The sequence below is a fragment of the Enoplosus armatus genome, chromosome 10, assembly GCF_043641665.1.
Source record: "Enoplosus armatus isolate fEnoArm2 chromosome 10, fEnoArm2.hap1, whole genome shotgun sequence".
Lineage (NCBI taxonomy): Eukaryota > Metazoa > Chordata > Actinopteri > Centrarchiformes > Enoplosidae > Enoplosus > Enoplosus armatus.
This window is the reverse complement of record NC_092189.1, coordinates 19,979,748-20,002,073: the sequence shown is the minus strand read 5'-3', so window position 1 is coordinate 20,002,073 and position 22,326 is coordinate 19,979,748. Positions and strand designations below refer to the sequence as shown.

At 39.4% G+C, this 22,326-nt stretch overlaps 1 protein-coding gene across 1 annotated transcript in view; it reads left to right on the top strand.

The window, feature by feature from the left end:
* Positions 1 to 22,326, top strand: part of pdgfc (platelet derived growth factor c) — a 42,466-nt gene that overhangs the window by 6,390 nt on the left and 13,750 nt on the right. The window contains exon 2 of the mRNA XM_070913651.1: positions 20,741 to 20,933. Coding sequence (XP_070769752.1) covers positions 20,741 to 20,933 — 193 coding nt within the window. The remainder of the gene's footprint in view (positions 1 to 20,740; positions 20,934 to 22,326) is intronic.

The window sequence follows — 22,326 nt, the reverse complement described above, 5'->3', positions numbered from 1 at the left end:
TATCTACAGAATGAAATTACTTGAATTGAGAAGCAATTTAGCTTCCTTAGCGGATGGACTTGGTGAATATTATCAGCTGTTTCTGCACCATGACTCAAGTAGCTACAGTCTGACCAGCTGGCACAGACCAAAGCAGCTCCACATGAAGCAGACTGAATAAAACAAAGCAAAAGAGAAAATCAGCAATTGCGAGTCAAGTCAAGTGCGTGTTTCTGAGACTCCCAGAGCAGAAAAATGTACAGTATATAACTTTAGACTTCTAAACAAGGAACTCTAAAGAGTCCCAATGCTAACATTGATTCTGACGGGCAGAGGAAAGTGTCTGCCTGCTGCAGTCTAAACATGAAGGGTGGAGTATGTCTGCCTGAAGTCAAGATTACTTGTCAGAGCAAATACCTGACATTCACTGAGAGCTAGCATCGTTTCCTCAGCTTTCCCTTTGTTTTTTTTGTACTGGGCTGATTGTTGTCCCGGCCAACTGCTTTACTGCTCTGCTCTAATATATTGCTGTTGTGTGTCAACAACACATCTACGAAGGAACGTGTGCTTACTTTTTTAGCCGCTCAGAAGGACCTTAAGGGTCATGAAACTTAACTCAAAATTGAAAATGTATACAGTAGATTCACCATAACCCAAGCAACATATCCCTGAAAACCTATTCAGCATAACATATTTTGTTTCCATAGTTTTATCTACATAAATGACGTAATCTTCATTAAGGGGTATATCAGAATGGTAATTTATGTGCATTTTGCATGTCCAGGCAAGTAAATGTATTTATCTCCTAAGCTAGTATAAAAGCTATGATAGTCTGAAAAAAACAGAAGCTCTGAAAGATTGTTTGATCTCCTGTAAATGTTGGCAAGAACGATTATCATTCTTGTTGTTACACAACTGATTTCCTCTAAAACAGAAGCTTCCATTGATAAAACATTTGGATCAACTTTAGGTTGTGAGGGTGGAACCATTGCCAGTATGCCACTGCTTTTATACAGACCTCAGTTGTCCTGTGAGTATTGGTTTTCTTTTGGCAACTGGAATTCCACTGGACTTAAAATCTTGGCAGCGAGATGAGTTGACCTTGGATACCGTCTCTGGAGGGCATGTCTGCATAGCTTGGCAGATGTCATCACCTCCTATCAGAGAGGTATGTCAAAGTGTCCTGTAATGACTCTAGTCTTCAGTTCACCGGGCTTCATGGGCATCACCTTGCAGTTGACTGACAGGGAGCTTGACCCAGATCAAGTGCTGAGGAATCCCACAGCTGTGTCTTTTGTGAGTTTCTTGGTAACGCTTTACAATAAGGTAGACAAAATGGTTTGATCCACAGCTCCGCCAGTGCCCTTGTGCAAGACAATGAACCCCACATTGTTGGAGCGCTTTGGATAAAAGAACTATATAAATGCCACCATTTGAAATAGTTGCCTGTATATATAAAATACTGAGTCGTTACCAAGGAACATGTAAGAAACAAATCAGAAACTAAATTCTAATTTATGAATAGCTCTGAGTTCCAGAAAAACTTTGAATCAAGACCTATATAAGTTAATTGAGAACAGATACTTAATGAACCAGTGTCTAATGATCTACATACTGGCCATTTTCTAAATGAATCATCCCTGATTAGTTCTATATTAGGTGGCAAATGAAATGTAATCAATAAGCAATCATTAATTCCATATTATGTGCAATATTAGTCATTATTTGTGTTCCATTCTGTCCCCATTTGTGATAAACAGAAACGTTTTAACTTGTAATACACCATTTGTTTATGAACGACACCTCCAACAATCAAACAACTTCATAACTGAATAAAGATCCTTCAGGATTCATTCTAAAACTGCATTAGTATAATTAATATATCAATTATTGTAGCCATGAAATTACCAAAACTTATTTCAGTCTGTTCCCCGTGGGGCCATATTTTCTAATAAAATCATGTGTTTATGTTGCATTTCTCTAGTATTTCCACAGAAACACTAGACAATGTAGCCGCATTGCTTGATAGCAAAAACCTTACTGTCTCAGAGGTCACAGTAATGAAACCCATCACTGTGGCAGAAACAAACTCAACTGGTTCCACTTTACTGTGTCTCCCTTCCTCTTCATTATTATATGAAGGGTTCCTCATGTGTGAAACCGAGCTACTAGATTCATCAGATGCAGCAGAAACATTTCATGGTTATCAAGCACCATCATTAATGATGCTAATTTTAGAAAGCAGCAATGAGAGTTAGTGATGTGTGAAAAGCCTCCTACAGTTTAGAATTCACATTGGACACCTCAGTGCATGAATCAGCAGTTGAAAGAAAATGAAGATGTGACAATTGTTACAACATTTTACTGACTTCCAAACATTATTGTGCAAATCAAAAGTGTGTGCCGTACTAACAGAATCTATTGAGGTAGACTGGATGATATTATCTTAACTAATAACACGGTGACTGCAAAAACATATTTAAAAGCCCTTCTTGTATTTTATACATTTACTGAACAGACTCATGGTGCACTGCTGCTCAGGTTTGTGCTCAATCAGATCTTAACACAGTAAGGACTTACAAGGTTGTATAGATGGTGACCTGCTTGTCCGGCCAAATGTTGGTTTATCTTTCACTGCATATAATGCCAAATATTGTTTTGGACTTTTGCAGTTTGAAATTGCACATCTTACGTGTGAGTTGATACTTATTACACGACAGGTTGCTATAGAATAAATTGCTAGTAAATGTCAGTAATAGTAACTTCAAAACTCACCAGTACACTCCTTTTTCCAGTTGATGACCTTTCAGTTACTGTATATTATATTTATATTAACCTCCTATATTATACATTAATCTATGTTAATCTCTTTTCTGCAGTGCAGCCTTATGTACCTCAGGTTTGAGATACTACTGGGACACTGGGCTTGTTTGGCTTGCTAGAGCTCATGTATGCCTAGTAAATGTAAACCTTGACAGACCCTTTTTTCTCCATGTATTGTTGACGCAGCACACAGTGCATCCTGCCGTTGACTCGTCACTCAAATATGTCTCCCTCCAAAGTTTATTTGGAGACATTTTTCTTGCTTTCAGTTCCCCATTACCTAAAATACTTAAATACTAACTCATAAGTCATGCATGCCCATGGAAATCCAACACCACTGTGTCTTCTTTATGTGCCATCGGAGGAGAGTGAGAAAAGAACCAGAAGCTATTAAATGGAGATGTGAAATATCCCAGCTCTAATGCATTTAGGTGGGGAAATAAAAAACACACCTGTCCCAGTAATCATCGGCGCAGGGCCGTCCCGTGCTCGCTGGATTATGTCACCTTGCACATGGTGAGATGTGATATACGACACTGTGCCAGTGGAATACAGACACGGTAACCCAATCACACATACTATTTTGAGAATGTATGGCTTTTCCCAAAGCACAAATAGGTTTTCGGTGCAGACTGGATACGCTCTGCCACGGCATGCTTACACTTGGATCCCCATGGGAGAGTATCCATTTCTACGGCCCAAATGGAATGAAAATGCACATTAGCTATTAGGTCGTATGACTTGCCGGAATGATTTTGCCAACTGTGTGCGTGTGTGTTTGTGTGTAGCTGTCTGCACACCAAACAGGATCTGCACCAATCTCCATTTAATAAAATAGAGTAAAATGACCTCTTACTCAAGCCAGCTCCTCTGTAATACAGGATTGTGTCTGCGGTACTGGAAAATGTTTTGTCTTGGAGCTACAGCCTCGTACCATGTCACTCTGGTAGCTTCTACTGTTGGTGATCTGGAATTTTACTCTGCTGTGACATTAAAAAAGGACAAGGGTAATAGAGGACACACTTTAATACTCAGTCAATGATTTTAAGAGCAGGGGTATACAGAATATCCTGGCCCTTAGCTTTGCCTTTTCTGTTCCCAATTGTTCATTGAGGAAACGTTTGTTGTGAATACGATACAATGTGCAATCTGTAACTGTTGCAGCACGAGGAGCTGCTGTCCTTGTACAATGTAAAAAATAACTTGGCAACACTGACTGATTTACTGGAAGAGTGCATTTATTCATTGAACAGCCCTGTACCGAAGGACACAGAGCCTTCCAGTAAGTCAGTTAAACATGCCCAGTTATTTTTCACATTTGATTCTCTTGTTACTTGGACATCTAGTCGACTGCTGAAGTCGCGACACTCTTCCTACAAGTCCTTTGAACTGTGTGCCAGTGCGAACTATGAGTACGTGATTTGTCTCTGCACACGTTGCCATGCTAAATGCCTGTAAACGTATCGGACTGGATGATTAAAATGGAGTCCGATTCTAGATGTGGTTAGACACATGGTGCAGAGGTGTGGAGAGGAAAGGGCTCAATGCCCAGATGTTGCGTGGCTCAGTACCAGTTGAGGCATACCACTTATGACAAATTCAGTCAAGTGGTGAAAACACAGGCAAGTTTAAAAAGGATCTGGAATTACACACAGAGACAAGATGGTTAGCAGAGGATGTCAAATGAGCTTAGAACTGGAAGTAATGTGATATATGCCAGTTGGTTGATGCACCAAAGTAGGAAGTACTCTAGGAAGCTACTGTAGGTAGGATGCATTTTGACTATACAGTTCAGAAACAAATAATAATAATCAGAATCAGAAATACTTTCAGAAATACTTTCCCTGTGGGGAAATTAGACAAGTTACAGGTGCTCCCATTCAAGAGTAGAAGAAGTAGCAAAGAGCTAGAAATGAGAACTATGTAAAAATATAAGATATAAAAAAATATGTAAGAAATATATACAATTGCAGTATTTAAGTGAAAAATAAAAATATATATAATGACAATGTATATGTATGTATATATATCTGTATTGCACTGGTGAATTATTGCATAGATTATTGTAATTTTAAGTCAGTAACAGTCAGTAGTGCACAGTTCAAGTATAAATATAAATATAGAATAAATAATGAGGTAGTAGTTGCTGACCGACGGGAAATGAGTCCAGAATCAGTCTGTTCATTCTGAGTGTCTGACACTCAGAGGGAGGAGTTGAACAGTTTGATGGCCACAGGCAGGAATGATTTCCTGTGGCACTCCGTTGTGCATTTGGGTGGAATGAGTCTCTCACTGAAGGTACTCTTGTGCCCGACCAGCACATCATGGAGAGGATGTGAGACATTGTCCTAGATGACCCGTAGCTTGGACTGCATCCTCCTCTCTGACACCACCGTCAGAGAGTCCAGCTCCACCCCGACAACGTCACTGGCCTTCACTGGATCAGTTTAAATCAATAAATGGAGAATCTTAATCGTAGGGGATGTGGCTAGCTAATAGGCATTTCTCACAGTGAATATTTTGACTTGTCATAGCAGGAAAAGCACAGGTGTAACTAATAACCTTAATTATGGCTCTATTCCATTTAGGTATGCCAGTAAGCCGTGCCAATAGGCCAGAATGCAAAACACAGAGGTCCTAGAACTGGCACAACTTAATGCAGTGCAGCCTTTATTAATGTAAGTAGTTGGACCTGTGATTGACATGTCCACTGTGAGAAAGGTCTATTTAGTGTTGTTGGTGACACAACGTAGTGTGTACAGGAAACAAGAGAGGTCCAGAAATCCCAAAAAAGTATTATAAAAAAAATGTGTAAGTTCAAGGTCTTTAATCTTGAATGTGGTTAGCGATGGTGATCTTGGTCTGGAATGTGTGTGGAGTGAGTTGGTGTTTCCGTCCAGGTGATAATTAACATGACATAAACTGGGCAGTTCGCCACTCACGTCAGTAACGGGCATTAGGAAAAGGAAAACAGTGTTTCAGCCTTGGCACATTCGCTGTTCGTTTATGTGTACTTTACACACACGGCTGCTCTCTTATCTGTTCTGTCAGCAGTTTGGTGTTAAATCTCAGTTATCAAACACATGGGCAATGCAATTTTTGCTTTTTCTAAGGTATGTATTCCTCTTTGTTCCTCTTCCATCCACACTAAACCGCCATTTTTCACAACGGAAAGTGGTGCTTAAAACTGCTCTCCAGAGTGGCTAAGTCTTAAATTGATGGTCTTACATTATAGTGTAGAAGCAAGTTATTTTCAGATTTATCTGCCTTAGTCGGGCCTAAATCGCACGCTATACATTTGAAGCTGTACCAATGCATCAGTGTACACAGTAAACAACTACTGCTGATTCATCGAAGTGTGCACACCAACCTTTTTCTACAGATACTCAAAATCTACAAATCTACATATACTTAAACATAAAAAATAAAAACAAACAAGGAAAAAGACCTGATAGTACCATTCAAAATGTTTGTCTGCAATCTGTAAGAGCTGCAGTACCAACATGACATGCAATAACTGCTCAGATTAAATAGATAATATACAGAGATATGTAGGTTCCTCTACAGAACACCTTCATACTTTGAAGCACTATGAGACGGACCGACCAGAATGTTAAACATTTTACTCTCTTCATATCCCCTCAAGACTTTTCTCACTCCATTTTCTTCTTCACAGGGAGGATTGTGTGATCACAGCTTGAAAGGACACCTTGTGAATGAATAATGCTGAGAGAAAGACAGACTCTGTAAGAAGAGTATGACAGGTTACCAACCAGTTAGGAGAAAAGGTGTTAAGCCCCCCCCCCCCCCCCCCCCCCATATCTTCATCTGTTCAGCTGCCTCTAATTAGGGCTTTTAGAGACGACAGCATTAAAATAGCCCGGAAGCACACCAACTAATGAGACGCCATTGACAAGGCAGATCTTTCATGCACAACTTTGTCAAAATCTATCTTTCATTTTCTGCCTTGACAGCCAAAGTTTGTTCAACACTTTGTCTGCCTTCACACCTGTTGACAGGCCTGAGCTGAGATTTAAAGAGGGTCACTGAGTTGGTTTGTTTTTGCCGTAGTTTGCAGAACCGGATGCTCGTGGTGATGGATTTTTCTCAGGCAGATCGTTGGCATGTTTGCATGCATGCTGTGGACATGAACCATTTTCACCACTCAGTTGTTGCCAGTATTTCTATTATGCTGAGCAGAGTCAATTCATCCTTACGCTCTTACAAAGCATTTTTGTTCACAGATAGAGAGCGAGAGCAGTGCAATTGAAACCCACATTAGCTCAGTAGCTGCATATCATACATTTCTTTTACATGGTATTACAATTCAAAGAGAGCACTGATGCACATTAGCTTCCAAAACACAAGCATTTTGTGACCAAGTATAAAATACAAAGTATAACAATGAGACCTAACCTACTAAAACCACAATAGCGTGGTCTTACATCATTGAAACACGGTCATTAAAAATGTAGATAATTACCATTTTTAAATGTCCTAAACAATGATTGCTAGTGAAAGGAATCAAACAAGGGATGACGACATCATTTGGAGGAGATACAATTAATTTTGGGGTACATGAAAAAGGGGATTAACCTCATTCACTGCCAAATATGAGCTATTATTAGCTGAGTGTGTGTTGATAGGTAAGATAACTATGACCTTATGAACACTCCTCTCAGGGCTGAAGCTATAATAACCCTTTAAAAGTAGGAGTAATGTGAATAGCTCATGTATTCACAACACAAATGAGTAATTATAATTGACACATATAACTATTTTGTAGCTATTTGATGATAATTGATCTGTTCTCATCAAGTCATTTACTGCAAAATATTGTGCTGAGAATTATGTCATGAACTGTTAAGTCAGAAGTAACAATTACTACTCATATATATATAATTATATAATATAATTATTATTCAGTCTTGGTGGTCTAATATAGAGCAACTTTCCAGATCATTTACCCAACAATTAACTAATCAGTAATACACTTTTGATTTATGGGAAACCAACTCTGCAGTTCCTCATAAACATGCTAATTACTGGTTGCTGCTTAGGCCACAGCTTGTGATTGGGAATTTAATTGTGAAGTTTTAGTAAGAAGTATTTACCCAGATGTACAAAACCACTTTCCACAAGCACCGGAGAGAAAGGCATCTGCTTTGTAAACATTTATCTCAGGAGGTAATTACTATTGATGACACTATTGTTCCTTAAATGCAGCTTCATGAATATTAATTGTTCCCAAAGATAAAATAAAGCTTTTAGCGGCTGGCTGTGTGCTTCCATTTCTTGTTCATGTTTTTCCGATAACGATTGCATCAAACAACGGGGTTATGTTTAGAGCCAAATGGACACAGATGATTGAAAGGCTTTCTCATGAGCAGTTAGAGAGAGTCAGACATGAGTGAGTGCTGGGAGGCCTTTTGTCAAACGGTGGACAGTCAGAGGCTTAATGACCTGTGTAGACTATTAGAAAGGCAAACTGGGTGCTAAGTGCTTAGCGGCTCCATTTATTTGTCATTTCTCAAACCATTCCCCAAACAAGCTCATAAAAATGAGACCCACTGAGTTTAGTGACATCACAGCAGCCCCCAGCATATTAGTCATGGTGGCGTGTGAACGTGGTTGGATGCAAAGGTGATTGAAGGTCAAACAAGAGTTACTTGCAGTTCGGGTTCATAAAGAGACTTCCACCTCTGCAATAAGAGACATGATGAGTTACAATTACATCAGAGGGCGACTGATTAGATAACATACCACTGGGTTGTCTAGATGTGAGTAAATCATAATCACTTTGCTTTTTCAATTACAGCTGCAGGTTTTTAATTTAGTCGCTGGAGGTGTTAATATGGAGCAGGCTTGTTTCAAATGAGAATCAAGGTCAAGGTCCAGCTAAGGTGAAGCACGAACCGTCTCTGAATCCTCATCTTCATTTGGTGTTCAATAAGTGAATCAAGGAGTAAACTTCCTCCATGTTTTTGAGAAGACAGTGGCTTGACTATCAGACTCAATTGCCTTTTCCTTTCAATTCATTCATTCAGCCGGGCTACCTAACCCATGTTAGCCGATTTTTTGTAAGGAAGGAGTTATTCAGTTTTTGTTGTCGTTGTGTTTTTTTTCATAACCAATCAGTAGGGAGCGCCAAATCAATCCCTTCGACGTAATTTAACATTGATGTGAATTTACAACAACTTTCTTAACCACGCTTGTGTGCATTTTTCTGTGGATATTTTTCATGAATGTACTGTAGCTCGGTAGCTAAGTAGCTATGTAGGAAGATGATGTCCCCATTCTTAATCTCACATAAACTCTGATAGGTCAACTGTTTCTCTAACTTATTGATTGGTTGTTTTGGGGTGAATAGCCATCAACACCAGACCTAAATAAATCGCAGATTTGAAAACAAATCTGAAATGTGGACGACACGTTGTTTTGATTCGAATTTCATACTTCTGACATATGGCCAACTTTTGAAAGACTACTTTACTGAACTAATTTAACACTAAATAACACTTGAGATGAAACAATTAATAAAAAGATTTTAAGTTTCAGAGTTTTGCCAGTTGTAACTTTGCTTTCCAAAATGTGTATACACTCCAGTGTCTTTCTTTAAACAGTGGTGCCACAGTGATTGAAATACAAATCCTTTGGAAACCCTTGGATGAATGGATCCATAGAGAGCTGCTCTGTGAGCAGCATTGCAATTATACAATAATTGTATTCCCCTCTTATGGGAATTAACCTGCAGACACTAAGTCACTGCCCTCGCCTACAGACGTTTCCCCTAAGAAACATCATCATCCCATTTTCTAATCCTCAAATTGCTACTCATGTCAACTCTGAGGATCCAGGTACAAACTTGCTTGGTTTAGCAAAGCCAGCCCTGTGGCAAGTTGTTATACTGGGATGTATGCTCAGACATTGTTCCCTGGAGTTTGGAGGAAATGCATTTGGTTTTGGTATTGAAGGTAGAAAGCAGTGGACTGCGTGGATGCATGGTGGTGACTGAATTAGTAGCAAAGCAAGCTTTTGAGCAGGGGGTCGTCAGTTTGAATCCTGTGAGAATGTTAGGCAGTAAATTAAACACACTCCTCTCCTTTTTCAACAACTGCAGTCACAGTGCTTTAGACCAAAGCGGGAAACCGTGGCTGTAGTGGGTTGCAACAGGCCTGTGTGAGCCAGAGCAGGATGTTACAGGAAAAGAGCAGTTGTGTTCAGCAAACCCTCCCTTGGTAAATAGAGGTTGAAAGGAATATACTTTCACTACCCTGGGTTCTGCACTGCAGCTCCTTTTCCTTACACAGCTGAGCCAAAAGGTTACGAAGGCTTGTTTGGGTGGCAGTAATTAGAGATCCAGGGCAACCCGCTTAAAGAAATCAATCTGTATCTGGAAGTAAAGCCAGAGACCAGAGAATTTTATCCTTAAACTGCCACAATTAAAATGTTATTTTACTTGTCTCCTTGTCTGCTGCTTTGGATTAATCATTCGATTTGCCACAGCTGAAAATCTCATCAGACCTTTGAAGGCTTTACCCAGATTTGCTTGCATTGCTCGTAGCTTCTTAAAGGGTTGTTCAGAGGTTATGTTTGCCATGTAAATTGTATGATTTTTTGGAATTCTACACAGCTGTTGTGTTTAGATGAATATTTGCTAGTGGCTATAATACTCATTTTTAAGAGCCAGGGAATTTAATACAGTGAGCGCTGTGTTACTTTGATTTTCATGATTTAAGATAAGATTAAAGTAATGGGACAAGAGGTGTGAAGGCAAACTCACTCGGTGTGTGAATTTGGACATTATCCAAGTTGCAACCTAAGCTTTACTGAGATTCCAGGGCAGATATGTGCGCTCCCAGTTCAATTTAGAAATCATTACTTGAAAATATTATTGACCCGTTGCAAGCTGTTCATTGCAGATTTGAGTGTTTCTGTCTTGGGGCCAGGGAGCTACAAAGTGGATTGTGAGCTGCTATCAATCCTCTCAGCTACGTTCATTGCAAAACCTGCATCTTTGATCAGCCTTAATGGCAGTGTCTGGACCTGGTACGGCAAAGCTGTCTTCCAATCTGGCTCGCCACAGATCAAACTGTAATTTTCTCCAAACATCCAGCTGTCCAGCTCACAGATGTGACTACAAGGCAGCCTGGAGCGGCCGTCCACAGCTGTGGAGAGAAGTTTTAAAAAAGACGTGGTTCATCTGTCAACGCCTGGTTTCCAGCCAGAAGGGGAGGTTAGGCCCATCTCCCAGTGTTTGTGAGAAACATCTCACAGCCTTTTTTACTTTCTTTTTTTTGTGCTAAACTATCAATACATCCACTTAACAATAATTAACTTTGATATTGATTCTGAGTTTGACGACTGACAAGCAAACTGAGGCTGATGCAGGGCACTCTGCATTAATGAAGGTGCAGGACATGATTGTAATTTGAAGAGAGAGACTTACAGGCCTATACACTGCTGTACCTTGCGTAGATCTACAATCAAGCAAAGATGAATTACACAAAATACATTTGTGCATATAAGAGTCCTACTCTTTATTGATGGCTTTAGCAACTGTCTTGGTTCTCTGTTAAACTCTTCTTGTTGTCTTGGTTACCGCTGTAGTATTTTTGCACTGCATCTCCTAGAGATCACTTGTTAATCATTGTCAGTGGTATTGTGGTGTCATGCTTTTCTTTTTCTGTGGTAGCTATCGCTCTTTTGTCATGCAAAACAAATCGAGGTTGATGCTAACAGAAATTTTGCCTCATAAATTAGATTACAATTGAGAGTAACAAAACGTGATAATTTTAAGAGGTTTTTACTTCTAATAAGAAATACTACATTGGATTTGCTTGAAAGTGTTGGTGCACTTTATAAATGAAAAGGAGAAATAGTAAGGTTGGATGGGTTTTCTTCGTTTCATAGCTGATTTTGGCACTGATATCATGTCTAAATCCAGGCTCAGGGGCTCAGACACAGAATACCAGAGGGTCAACACAAATAGACGGCTGTAGTGAAAAGACTGACACTCAATCTTCCTTTTTCTGGATGCCAAACACAAGTGTAGGCACTAATTAGAGGCTCCCAGAAATCATTCAGGGGTGGGGAACCATTGTAACCTGAGGAGAAGCCGTTGTGTGGTGACAAGTTTCAGTCGCTGTGCTGGACAAGCCAAAGCCTGAGGGGCTGAAAGACTTCAGTTTAGCTTTGGTGTGTCTGCTTTTCACACAACACACATGTGCTTGCACACTACTGTGCATTCGCTATCATTAACAGCCTGCAGCTGTGGCTTTATAAAACCTTATCACAATTTGTAATCATTTCTCAGATAACACTTTGTGCATAGCATTAAGGGTACATTTCATAGCAGTTGGAAGTTAAATCCTTCATGGGCTCGAGGGCCTCATTTGTTATTCAACTCAAGCTATTTTTAATGAAGAATTGACTGGATGTTGGTTCGTGCTTTAATTGTTTTCTAGAAACTGTGAGCAAAGTTTAAGGCTTGTTATGTTTGGTTCTTGAAATATTTTCACCATAAATTTCAAGTTTTTTAGATTTTTTTAGATTTTAAGTTTCTACACATTAAATGTTTCCTGCTCCAGGAAGACAAGAACTTTTCCCAAGATCCCCCTATATCATACTATGATACAGTTTACAATATGTTGCCATCTTCATTGTATGCTGGTTTACCACTAAAAATGTATGGTAAACTAACAAACAAATACCATTTGTTTGTAAAAATGTAAAATGTATGGTAAACTAACAAACAAATGTATTTGTTTGTTAGTTTTCCAAAATGTTCCTGGAGCTGTTTTATATACTTTGAATAAATATACCTTAATTCCAATAATTCCTCTTACTAATCTGTTTTAAGTAAATATAAACATACAAACATTTACCCACTATGGACCTTCTGTGAGAAAGCTGTAGACAGAATATGACAGTGTATACATACATACACACACACACACATACACACACACACACATACACACACACACACACACCAGTGGTATCAGGTTGGGCCATCTGATATGTTCTGCAGATGTTTTGCTTTGCCTCTGCAGCAGGTGTCAACAGATGTCCCTCTGGCTCACTTGGCCAGGTTGACCTCGTGGTTAGAGAAAGACCACCCTTCAGTCAGGCGACCTCTGAGTGCAGCACCCCTGCTGGAAATGATCTGCCCTGCTAAAGTGTTCCTGAGCAGGTCATTACCTCCCTGCCCCCTCAAGGGTCACTGGTCTGGCCTCCCTGTAGATAGAGGGGCATGGAAATGGAGCATTTCATAGCAGGGATCAATAAAGTATTACATTATTATGTTACGACACAGCAAAACCAAGGGGCTCAGTCCTATCAGTGCTGGGACTGATTACATTTCTTGTGACCTTTGACCTCTTCACTTAAAGGGCTTTCATGGGTCATAATTGTCCACCTGTTGACGACAGGACTTGAAGGGGTTTAAAAGATGAAGTAGACAATAGAGGGAGCTGATGCAAAATGCAAAATTATTAGTGTGATGTTTTGCCTCTTTTTGTCGGTTTTAAAACATTCGCACTTAAGTAACAAGTAAGCTTGCTGGCATGCTCTTATATATTCCATTAGCCAATGAAGTAACTGCCATATTTGTCATAGGTCCCATCACACACAGACACAGACTGTCCCCCTCCATCATACAAACCTACTTTTCTCTCTTTTCAGGCAAAGCAGATTGAAAAGGTTGTATTGTATCACCCAACCCTTAAAGGCTGAAAATCCCAGTATTCAAGGGTTGGGAAACCCCCCCAAATGTGGATTAATTTAAAAACCATAACATTTATTGAATGGATAGTATTTACACTGTGACTACATTTTGTAATGTGGAGCCATTGTGGGTTTTTTGCAGATGTGGGTGATTGGACAGTTAGTATTGGTGAGCCCCCTAGAGGTTTTGGACCCAACTGCATTTACACGCTCTGCATGTCTAATAGCTTTAGTTCTGTAGCTTTCATGACACATTTGGCTCAATACCAAACACTATAATATAATTTAAAAAACAGATATACTGATTAGAAATTACTTAAAGAAACTGAAAGACTGTTGATTATACATTATTATCATTAGCATCATCATTTATTTCATTAGTCGGGGAAAAAAGTGTCCAGTGTTCTTTTCCAGTGTGACTTACAATAAGTGAGTGAGGTAGAGGTCTGTTGTTTTGCTCAAGGGCACCTTAGCGGGTCAGACAGTATGTGTAGTTGGTGATCAATATTATCTGTGAAATTTCTGCCATGAGATGGTCTCTAATCACTGGGCCAGTCATGTGTGGAGATAAGCAAGATTATGCAGCTTTGCTCTCGCTGTCAATCAAACTGTATTGGATAAAAAAAAACCTTCGAATATTGAAAGAATTGTATTCTTACTTACTTTTAAAAACCATAACGTACACACACATTGAGTATAAATGTATACATTGTCAAACACACGATAAAGATATTTGTAAAGTCAGCTCGCGTTGGATCACACTAAATACCTGCAGTGAATAAATGATCCTTCACAGGGACTTAACATAGAGTGCAAATGTATATGTTGTATTGTTATATACTTTATGCACTTCAAAATACATGAGACACATGTCTGTTTTGCCTCACCAGCTCCTGCTATCTTTTCACCCTTATTTCAGCATCCTCTGCAGGGAATTTGGGCGTCAGACCTGTCAAACCTGTTTCCTCTTCAGCCCAACACACAGGAGCATATGCCTGGCAGATTAAATCGTTACAGAAGGGTCCCACGCAGCCAAAATAATTTTTTAATGGTATGAAAGATTCCCATGGCGTGTTTCAGCCCCTTTTTTGCCCGACCGACTGTAAACCCAAAAGCAATAAATATCCTAAGCAGGGTCGGGAATTTACTGCACCTGTAGTAACCACTGCACCGTCTTAATAAGCTACAGATGTTGGAGTGATTGCATTGAGCCTGGAACACATGCATTGAAAAAAGGGGATTCTTTGTTAGGCACAGTTTCATCACCTGACCAAAGCTGTTTTGACTCTGTTGCTCAGGGCCTCACATTCATTTTGATCAGAAGGTAACAGGGCTGAAATTAAAAACAATTTGGATTTAGTGTCACAGTGACTCGGCTGTCGATTACCGGACAGGAAATAGCTGTCGTGAATGGTTATCCATGATGCATTAGGCTGCACTGGACCAGTCTTTATTGGTCCATAATGTGTGAAAATTACAATTTAGCCAACTTACAGAGCAAATACAACCCTCATGGCGGTGTAATCCATACTGATTTGATTTTGCCCTAGTGGTATGAGAATTTTAACACATTTGTACTGTATTTAATTTTAGTCGGGACCACTTTGAAATGGTAAATAATGGCTGTTCCCCTTTAAAAGTATCTAGTCTGACCTCATATTTGAGGCAGGCAGAAATATTTACTGCTTTCTCAGGGCTGGATAGTGGTGTGGCCTAAATATTCCTAGTCTCCCAGAAGAAAGGCAAAGTTATGTCTACTATATCATGCAGTATGACCACCAGATAAACTCCAAAGCTAAGGGCCGATGTAGTGAGACACTGTAATGATACCATGTGAAGAGAGATGAATTTAGTGAGCCTAACAGAAGCCAGAATGAATGGTTTTCCTTCCTCCCACTCCTTTTTTATGAGAAACATGCAGCAGTCTGGACAAAGGGGCTGCACTCATCAGTCAATCTTTGCTTGAAGGCATCTAACATATATTAATGCATCTGGGTGTGCATGCACGTATGTCTGTGTGTGTTTGGGTGCATATGTGTGTGTGACAGGGTAGGGGTTTAGTTGTGTGTACACTAATGTACAATACTGTATCCACTGTACTGTGTGATCATTGAGCAGTCTTCTGTGTATATTTATATTACTCATTATTTAATCTATTATATTTTTTCTTATTATCATCACTAGTAGTAGTAGTAATAGATGCTTGTGTGCACTAATGTAACAGTGCGCACATGTCCATGGTTCTCTGCATGTGTGCTCCAGTATTGTTTTGGCAGGGGAAAGGTTAATGTTTAACAGCATGAATGGTTCACCCACTAATGTGTGAACAAAGCACAATGGCTGCAGTGTATAGGCTCCTATTTATTCAGAGTCACTTCCTCCCTTAATAGTCGGCTCTACTTTCCTCACAGAGGAAAAAAGTAGGTCAAGGAAAAGTCATGTTTGAGGTAATTCACTCTAGGGGACCGCTTCTCTGATCATTAGATGACATTGGTTAACCCCGAGAGTGAGGTCATTTTCAAGTCAAAGTTACACCCAGAATCCAGCCCGACTGGTAGCGTGTCTCTGCATTTTACAGCACACGGAGGGTAAATCGGAGAGGGAGGATATCAATGGGAAGGTTGAAAAGAGAGAAGCATGAAAAGACAGTATTGTTTATAGAAAAAGGTAAAAAAAAATAAAAAAAAACCTTCAGGGAAAAAAAAGGAAGGAGGCAGGTTTGTGACCTTGGGGATCTTGCTTTAATCAAATATTGGTTTTCAGCTGATGCGCTCTGAAGGAGCACACTCTTAAGGAGTTTCTGCTTTGATGCAAGTGAACAAAAGATTCTCGGCGAAGAATCACTTGGATGGTTCAATCTTGATCTCCATGCACAAAGACCTGAACCGAAGAGGAATGCAAACACATTGTTCCCCCCACCTACTGCAATTACTTGTGATGAGTGTGCAAGGATTAAGCAGGATATTTGCTGACGTTTTGGATAAAGTATGATTTCATCCACGCACATCTCTGGAATACCTTTTTATCAGGACCTAATGCCTTCATGTGGAGGCCTTTTTTTCTTCTTTTTCCCCTTTCTCTGCAACAGCAAGCTCAGATTTTATTTTCCCATTCTCCCCTTAATTACAGTCTTAATAAAGAAGCATACCAGGAATCATTTAACAGATTTTCCCATGGAATTATGTCCAGAGAGCCCTAAAAGTCTGACATCTATTTATAATTGTGCAAGTAAATTTTGGTTGTTTTTTTTGCCACTTTTATCACACATGCAATGCAGTACATCTGGACTCATATATTAAAGAATCACATTTTTTCACATTATTCATTATTTACTTTATGAGCCTGTATGTTGGAGCCCACAATAATGGGGATGTAATTAAAAACATGTCATTGTGATGGAGGGCCAAGCTTTAATAGCATGAAAGCTATCGGCTTGTTTCCTCCTGAGCCAGCAAATGGATATAAAAACAGTCAATCAAACCTAGTGTGTTGCTGCTACTTGCACCAAAGATTAAAAGAGTAATCAGCCATTTTTTCAGTAGTTTCTGCAAAGAAATCAAAGAAATATTGACAGCAGGGACAAAAAAACTTAGATTTCTTTTGATATGATCATGCTGTTATTAATCTCATGAAGAAGGTGTAGTCCTCAACCACAAAATATGGCTTCAAGGGGCTTTTTTTAATCCAACCCTAAATAAAATGTCTATTTTCTGTCCGCAAGGAGTGCAAGTATTATTTTGCAAAATGTTTGATTTGCCCGAAGAAGGTGGCCCTTATTTGGTGAGACAGTTTGTACTTGAGGCCAAACTCTTCTCACAGTTATGAAAGAGCCTGTTCATTGAGAAGTCATGCCTGGGCTTTGTTTTTCTTTGCATCTGGCACGCTGTCATTCAATCTGTTCCCACCTTGCTCACCACCAAACCCAAATGAAAACATCAAAGGGATATCTGCAATCTGAAGTAATTGTTTTTTAAAAGAAAGTGTCATTGGTGTTTTATCTACTTACTCTATTTGATAGACAGCATCAGTCGGGTTGCCAGTAGAGGAAGTCCGGATGTGATCAAGTTACATCTTGATAAAAATGCTGTTTTTTTTATTGAATCAGAGAGACGCCTTTCTATCAAAAATAAAAAAAAATAAACACAAAATTAAAAGGACATCCATGAAGAAGATTAAGATGCTATGCCAGTTTCTGGTGTAGGTAGAATTTATCTTATGATAATTGTTTATTATTAAAACTAATTAAAAATATTATAGTTCTGAAAAGCAAACAACTATTAAATGGATAATAATTGATGTGCATTTGTTTAGCAAAATTGACTGTTTGCTAAACCCCTCCACTGAACGACGATCGTCCAATCATAGCTGAGCAACTGTAACTAGGTACAGCAGGCCTGTCGAGCTTTGGAGTTCTCCACATGTTGAAGCGGTGTGCATGAGGCTGTGGAAAGAGTGATATTCAGCATTTAAGGAGTTTGGAGGTTGCTTCTTTTCTTAATTGCCTTTCCAAAACCCCAAAACGTGACTCTAGCAGCTCTGTGCTTTTCCTTACTGAGTTTGAGGAACATAGCCAATGGTTACGTTATGTAACACACTGGTTAGTCTTCATCCTAAATGTCTTTTCTCCTGTAACATTTAAAATGAACACATAAACTTCTGATCTTTCATTTTTCTTTATCATACTTTTAATACAATGACTTTCTCCACACTACAATAGAAAACCACACCTTCTGCAGCATTAGCTTCAGTCTTTTAGCACAAAATCATGTATGTAGCCATCAAGTGCATATTTAAGACCAATTTTACAGTGTGATTAAGCTGGAAACATTAAAAAGTCAGCCAGAGACAGCATTTTCAACTAACTCAAGAAGCTAAACGCCAAATTAGCAAGCTAGCTAGCTGATAAAACCTGCCAGCGATAGTTGACATTTCTGCCTGCTTTTGTCTACCCGTCTGAAATCAAGGATACATTTTTTAAAAAGTATTAGTAAGTAGTAATTTGACTGGCAAATCTATCACTGTCATTGTAAACCACATATGTGCCCTGTGAGGATGGAAAGCTTGACATGCGTAGGAACAGGGGAGGCAAACTGTCAAGTCTCTGAATTGTTACTGGCTGTAAATGATCAGAAAAAGTGAAAAACTGACAGTACCCTGGTGAAGTTGGTTTCACTCACTCATTTTCAGTGACCACTCCTTCAGACAGACTTGTTGTGCTTGGAACCGTTGAGAGAAACTCAGAGTTGCTGTGGAGCTTTTTGACATTATACAGGGTGAGCACATGGCACAAACTTAACCTGCCTGTGTTTTTGTTTCTATTGCAAGCAAATAACCTCAGAATTAATCACACTGCTGGGTATGAATCACATCCTTAAATCAAATTTATGGCTAAATAAAGAGTCGGCTAATCAAGCTCCAAATGTGTTTCAAATATAAATTTGTCTATACAAGGTGCATTGGGGAAATGGTTACTCATCCGTTTAATGCACTGACAAACTTCCAGCAGCACACTCCTTCTCCTGAGCACATTAGACCCCTGCTGGTTTCTCTGACTGCTAGACGTATTGGATTGGTTTGTGAATACTGATGATCATCAGTGATACTAAAATAAATACTACTTAAACAAATTGAGGAATGGCTGGGGATGGGATACATGTATCAGTGTAATCTCAGAGAAAGAAAGTTATCAACATTTCAACACAGCATGTTGATAACAGTATATTGAGTGAGTGTTTAAGTGTGTTGTTAAAAAATCTCTATTGGAGTGTTGACCTACAAGTTGTCTACTGTAATCACATAAAATATCAGTGCAGGGTTTTATCGCCTGTTGGCTTCTGTACTGCATTTCACTTCATTTCTATTTGTGACAATATGCTGCTCTCTCAAATGCAGCTACAGCAATACAACATATTGTGAAACCTTTTTTTAACGTAACAAGAGTCATATGAGAAGATTAGTATTCATTTCAGCTGTACATTCAATAAATAGCTACATGGCAGGTTTAGCCTAGCTTAGCACAAAGATCGGAGGCAGTGGGAAACAGCTAGCCTAGCTTCACCAAAAGTGCATACCACCAACTCGAACGCTGTCTGAAACATTCTTAGTTTAACAATATGTGCACATATTAAATATTAAAGCTATTTCTTCCCCAACAGTTCAGTCCGGCACTTACTGTGAATTTGATCATTTTTGCATACTTTCATAACTCTGAACAAAACCCAACCCAACTGACACTTGGTTTATAGCATGCTAGCTAACAAGATACAAAATGTGAATAAGAAAGGCATAATTTTCCCTAGTCTTAAGATTAGCTCTTTCTTCCTACGTTCAGTGCTTGTGCTATGCCATTGTATTGAAAAGAGTATTTGAGTTATAGGCTATTTGTCTAGTGTTTCAGTTTTGTGTTGCAATGGTGATGAAGGTGATTGTTCATGACAACTATACTCAGAGATTATAAGTTATTTGGAGAATTATACATTGATGCTTCTTTGTATTTATTCTGATTGCTTAAAACATGAAAATGGTAATATCTTCTGCCTGTACTTACATTTGATCTATTATTTTGACCTGGTGAATTGAAAACAGTCCTGCAATCAGCAGCTTCAGGGTGTTGTCAGGCTGGTGGAAGCATCCAACCAATTTTTCTCCTGAAAGTGACTGGGCCTGATGGAGCCCCGGGGGACTGAGTGACGAGCTTCCTCACTGTGATTAAATCCTGCAGCCAATGGTCCCAGTGGACCTTAATGGCTTCATGAGAGGAGCTTGGTGAATCAGGCAGTGTTACCTTTGAAGTACTCTGCATTGAGCAAATGTTTTAGATTTGTAAAGTTATGATAACAACACACAATTAAACACCATAACAGACCATACACATACAAATAATAAGGTAATATACAGGGAAGGAGCCAGATATGTCAGGGCTTCCCCGACAAGACTGTCTCATGGTGAATAAAACATTAAGGGAGCGTCAATCAGGTGTTCCTTCTTTAAAATCTCACCTTTTATATTGGACACTTGATCAATATTTCATATTGCAGAGTACCTCTTTGCAAGGTGCCTGACATGTTTATGTTTCAAATCATAAGATTAATGTCTTTTCCAAACCAAGCCCTCATCAGTGAAATAATGCATATGGCCCCCTGTTTTAATCTGAACCAATCAAACTGCCACAGTATATGCAAAACATATAACATTATGTTTTCTGTTTTAGGAGTGCACGATTCCCATCAGGAGAAGGTCATAACAGTGTCTGGAGAGGGAATGCTCCACAGCCCAGACTTCCCAAACACTTATCCCAGGAATACCGTGTTGGTCTGGAGACTAGTGGCGACCAGCAACATGAGGATCCAGCTCACCTTTGATGAGAGGTTTGGTCTGGAGGACCCCGAAGATGGCATATGCAAGTAAGAACATACAGTTTATACTAGTATCTCAGTATAAATAGTAGTAGATAATTAAAGAAGAATGCACTTAATTTGGGGGGACAATGCTAACAGACCATGCTAACATCCGTATTGATAGCAGTAGACTTGTCAGTTGTTTTTGATTTGAAGTTAACTTTATATTTGTAACAAAGTATGCCTGAGTATTGTAATGTATCACATTATTTTGTAAGATGTTCCTCTCCTTTCTTGGTTCCTGTCAACTAGACAGGATTTCATAGTCAGTGTAATGTGTGCTAAAGGCTTAGCATGAACCAAAAGCATTGGGACACATGGATCATTTTCAGGATCCTTTTCACCGACCAAACTCAGTGTATTCTTTAAGTGGTTTATGAATATAATTTTGAAAGATAAGACAAAGTAGCTTTTATTGTTTAAATGACAATGTGGTCCTTTAAGCTTGATGAGAAGGATAACCTCCTTCAGTAGTCGGCGGTAGCTGTGCACAGTTGGGACTTCCCCAGTTGGCATGCCAGATAAGTGTTGGGCTGGGGTAAAGACGTGTCCTGCCTGTGTTGTAGTCCATCTTTAAAGATTTAGAGTCAGAGTGTGGCCATTTGTGAAATTGCCTTTGGTCTGCCGTGGCAGCTCGTGAATATTGAAAACCCAGCAGCAGAGTGATTTGTTTCACCCAAGACACCATGATGACGTGGTTCAGGCCGACATGTTTTACTTGATGTAGTCGATATATATTTAGCTGCTCACGTGATTGTTCGTAGACAAGCGCCTCACCCTCTGACTGGCAACTCAAATGCACACATATACATTCAGTACATCCTCTGCTTTATAGAGGAGCCCACTTTCAATTACTACCTGGGTTTGCCTGTGTTGCCATTCAATTTAAACAGGGATTCCAAGCCCCAACTATCGATTTACCCTCTGTGCATTATACTCAGTGCTTTGCTGTTAATATATCACAACTGACTGGTTAGCATGAAGGAGGCAAATCAGTGGAAGGTGGAGAAGAGCTGGGGGAGGGTGACCTCGCTAGTCATTCCTGGAGAGCCCCCTAATGGATGACAAGCTGAATGACACTTCTCTACAGAGCTGACAAGGTTTAGATGTTGGACATGGCAGCACTAGATGAACATGTATCTTTTGGGAAATGATCTGTACATGTCAGGATATCAAAAGAAGAGATGGCCATAAATCAGTATGCTTCTGATCCAGTGACAGTTACTGGGCATTCAACTTCATTGATCAATGAGGAGTTTGTGATTCTGACTCAGATGTTGGTCTAGAGTTAAATATGGGTTGCAGCTGATGTAACTGTCTAATGTGCTCCCATCCAGGATTCATGCCTCTGTTCCACATTATACTTTATGCATCCTGTCTTTGGCTGCTGCTTATCAGA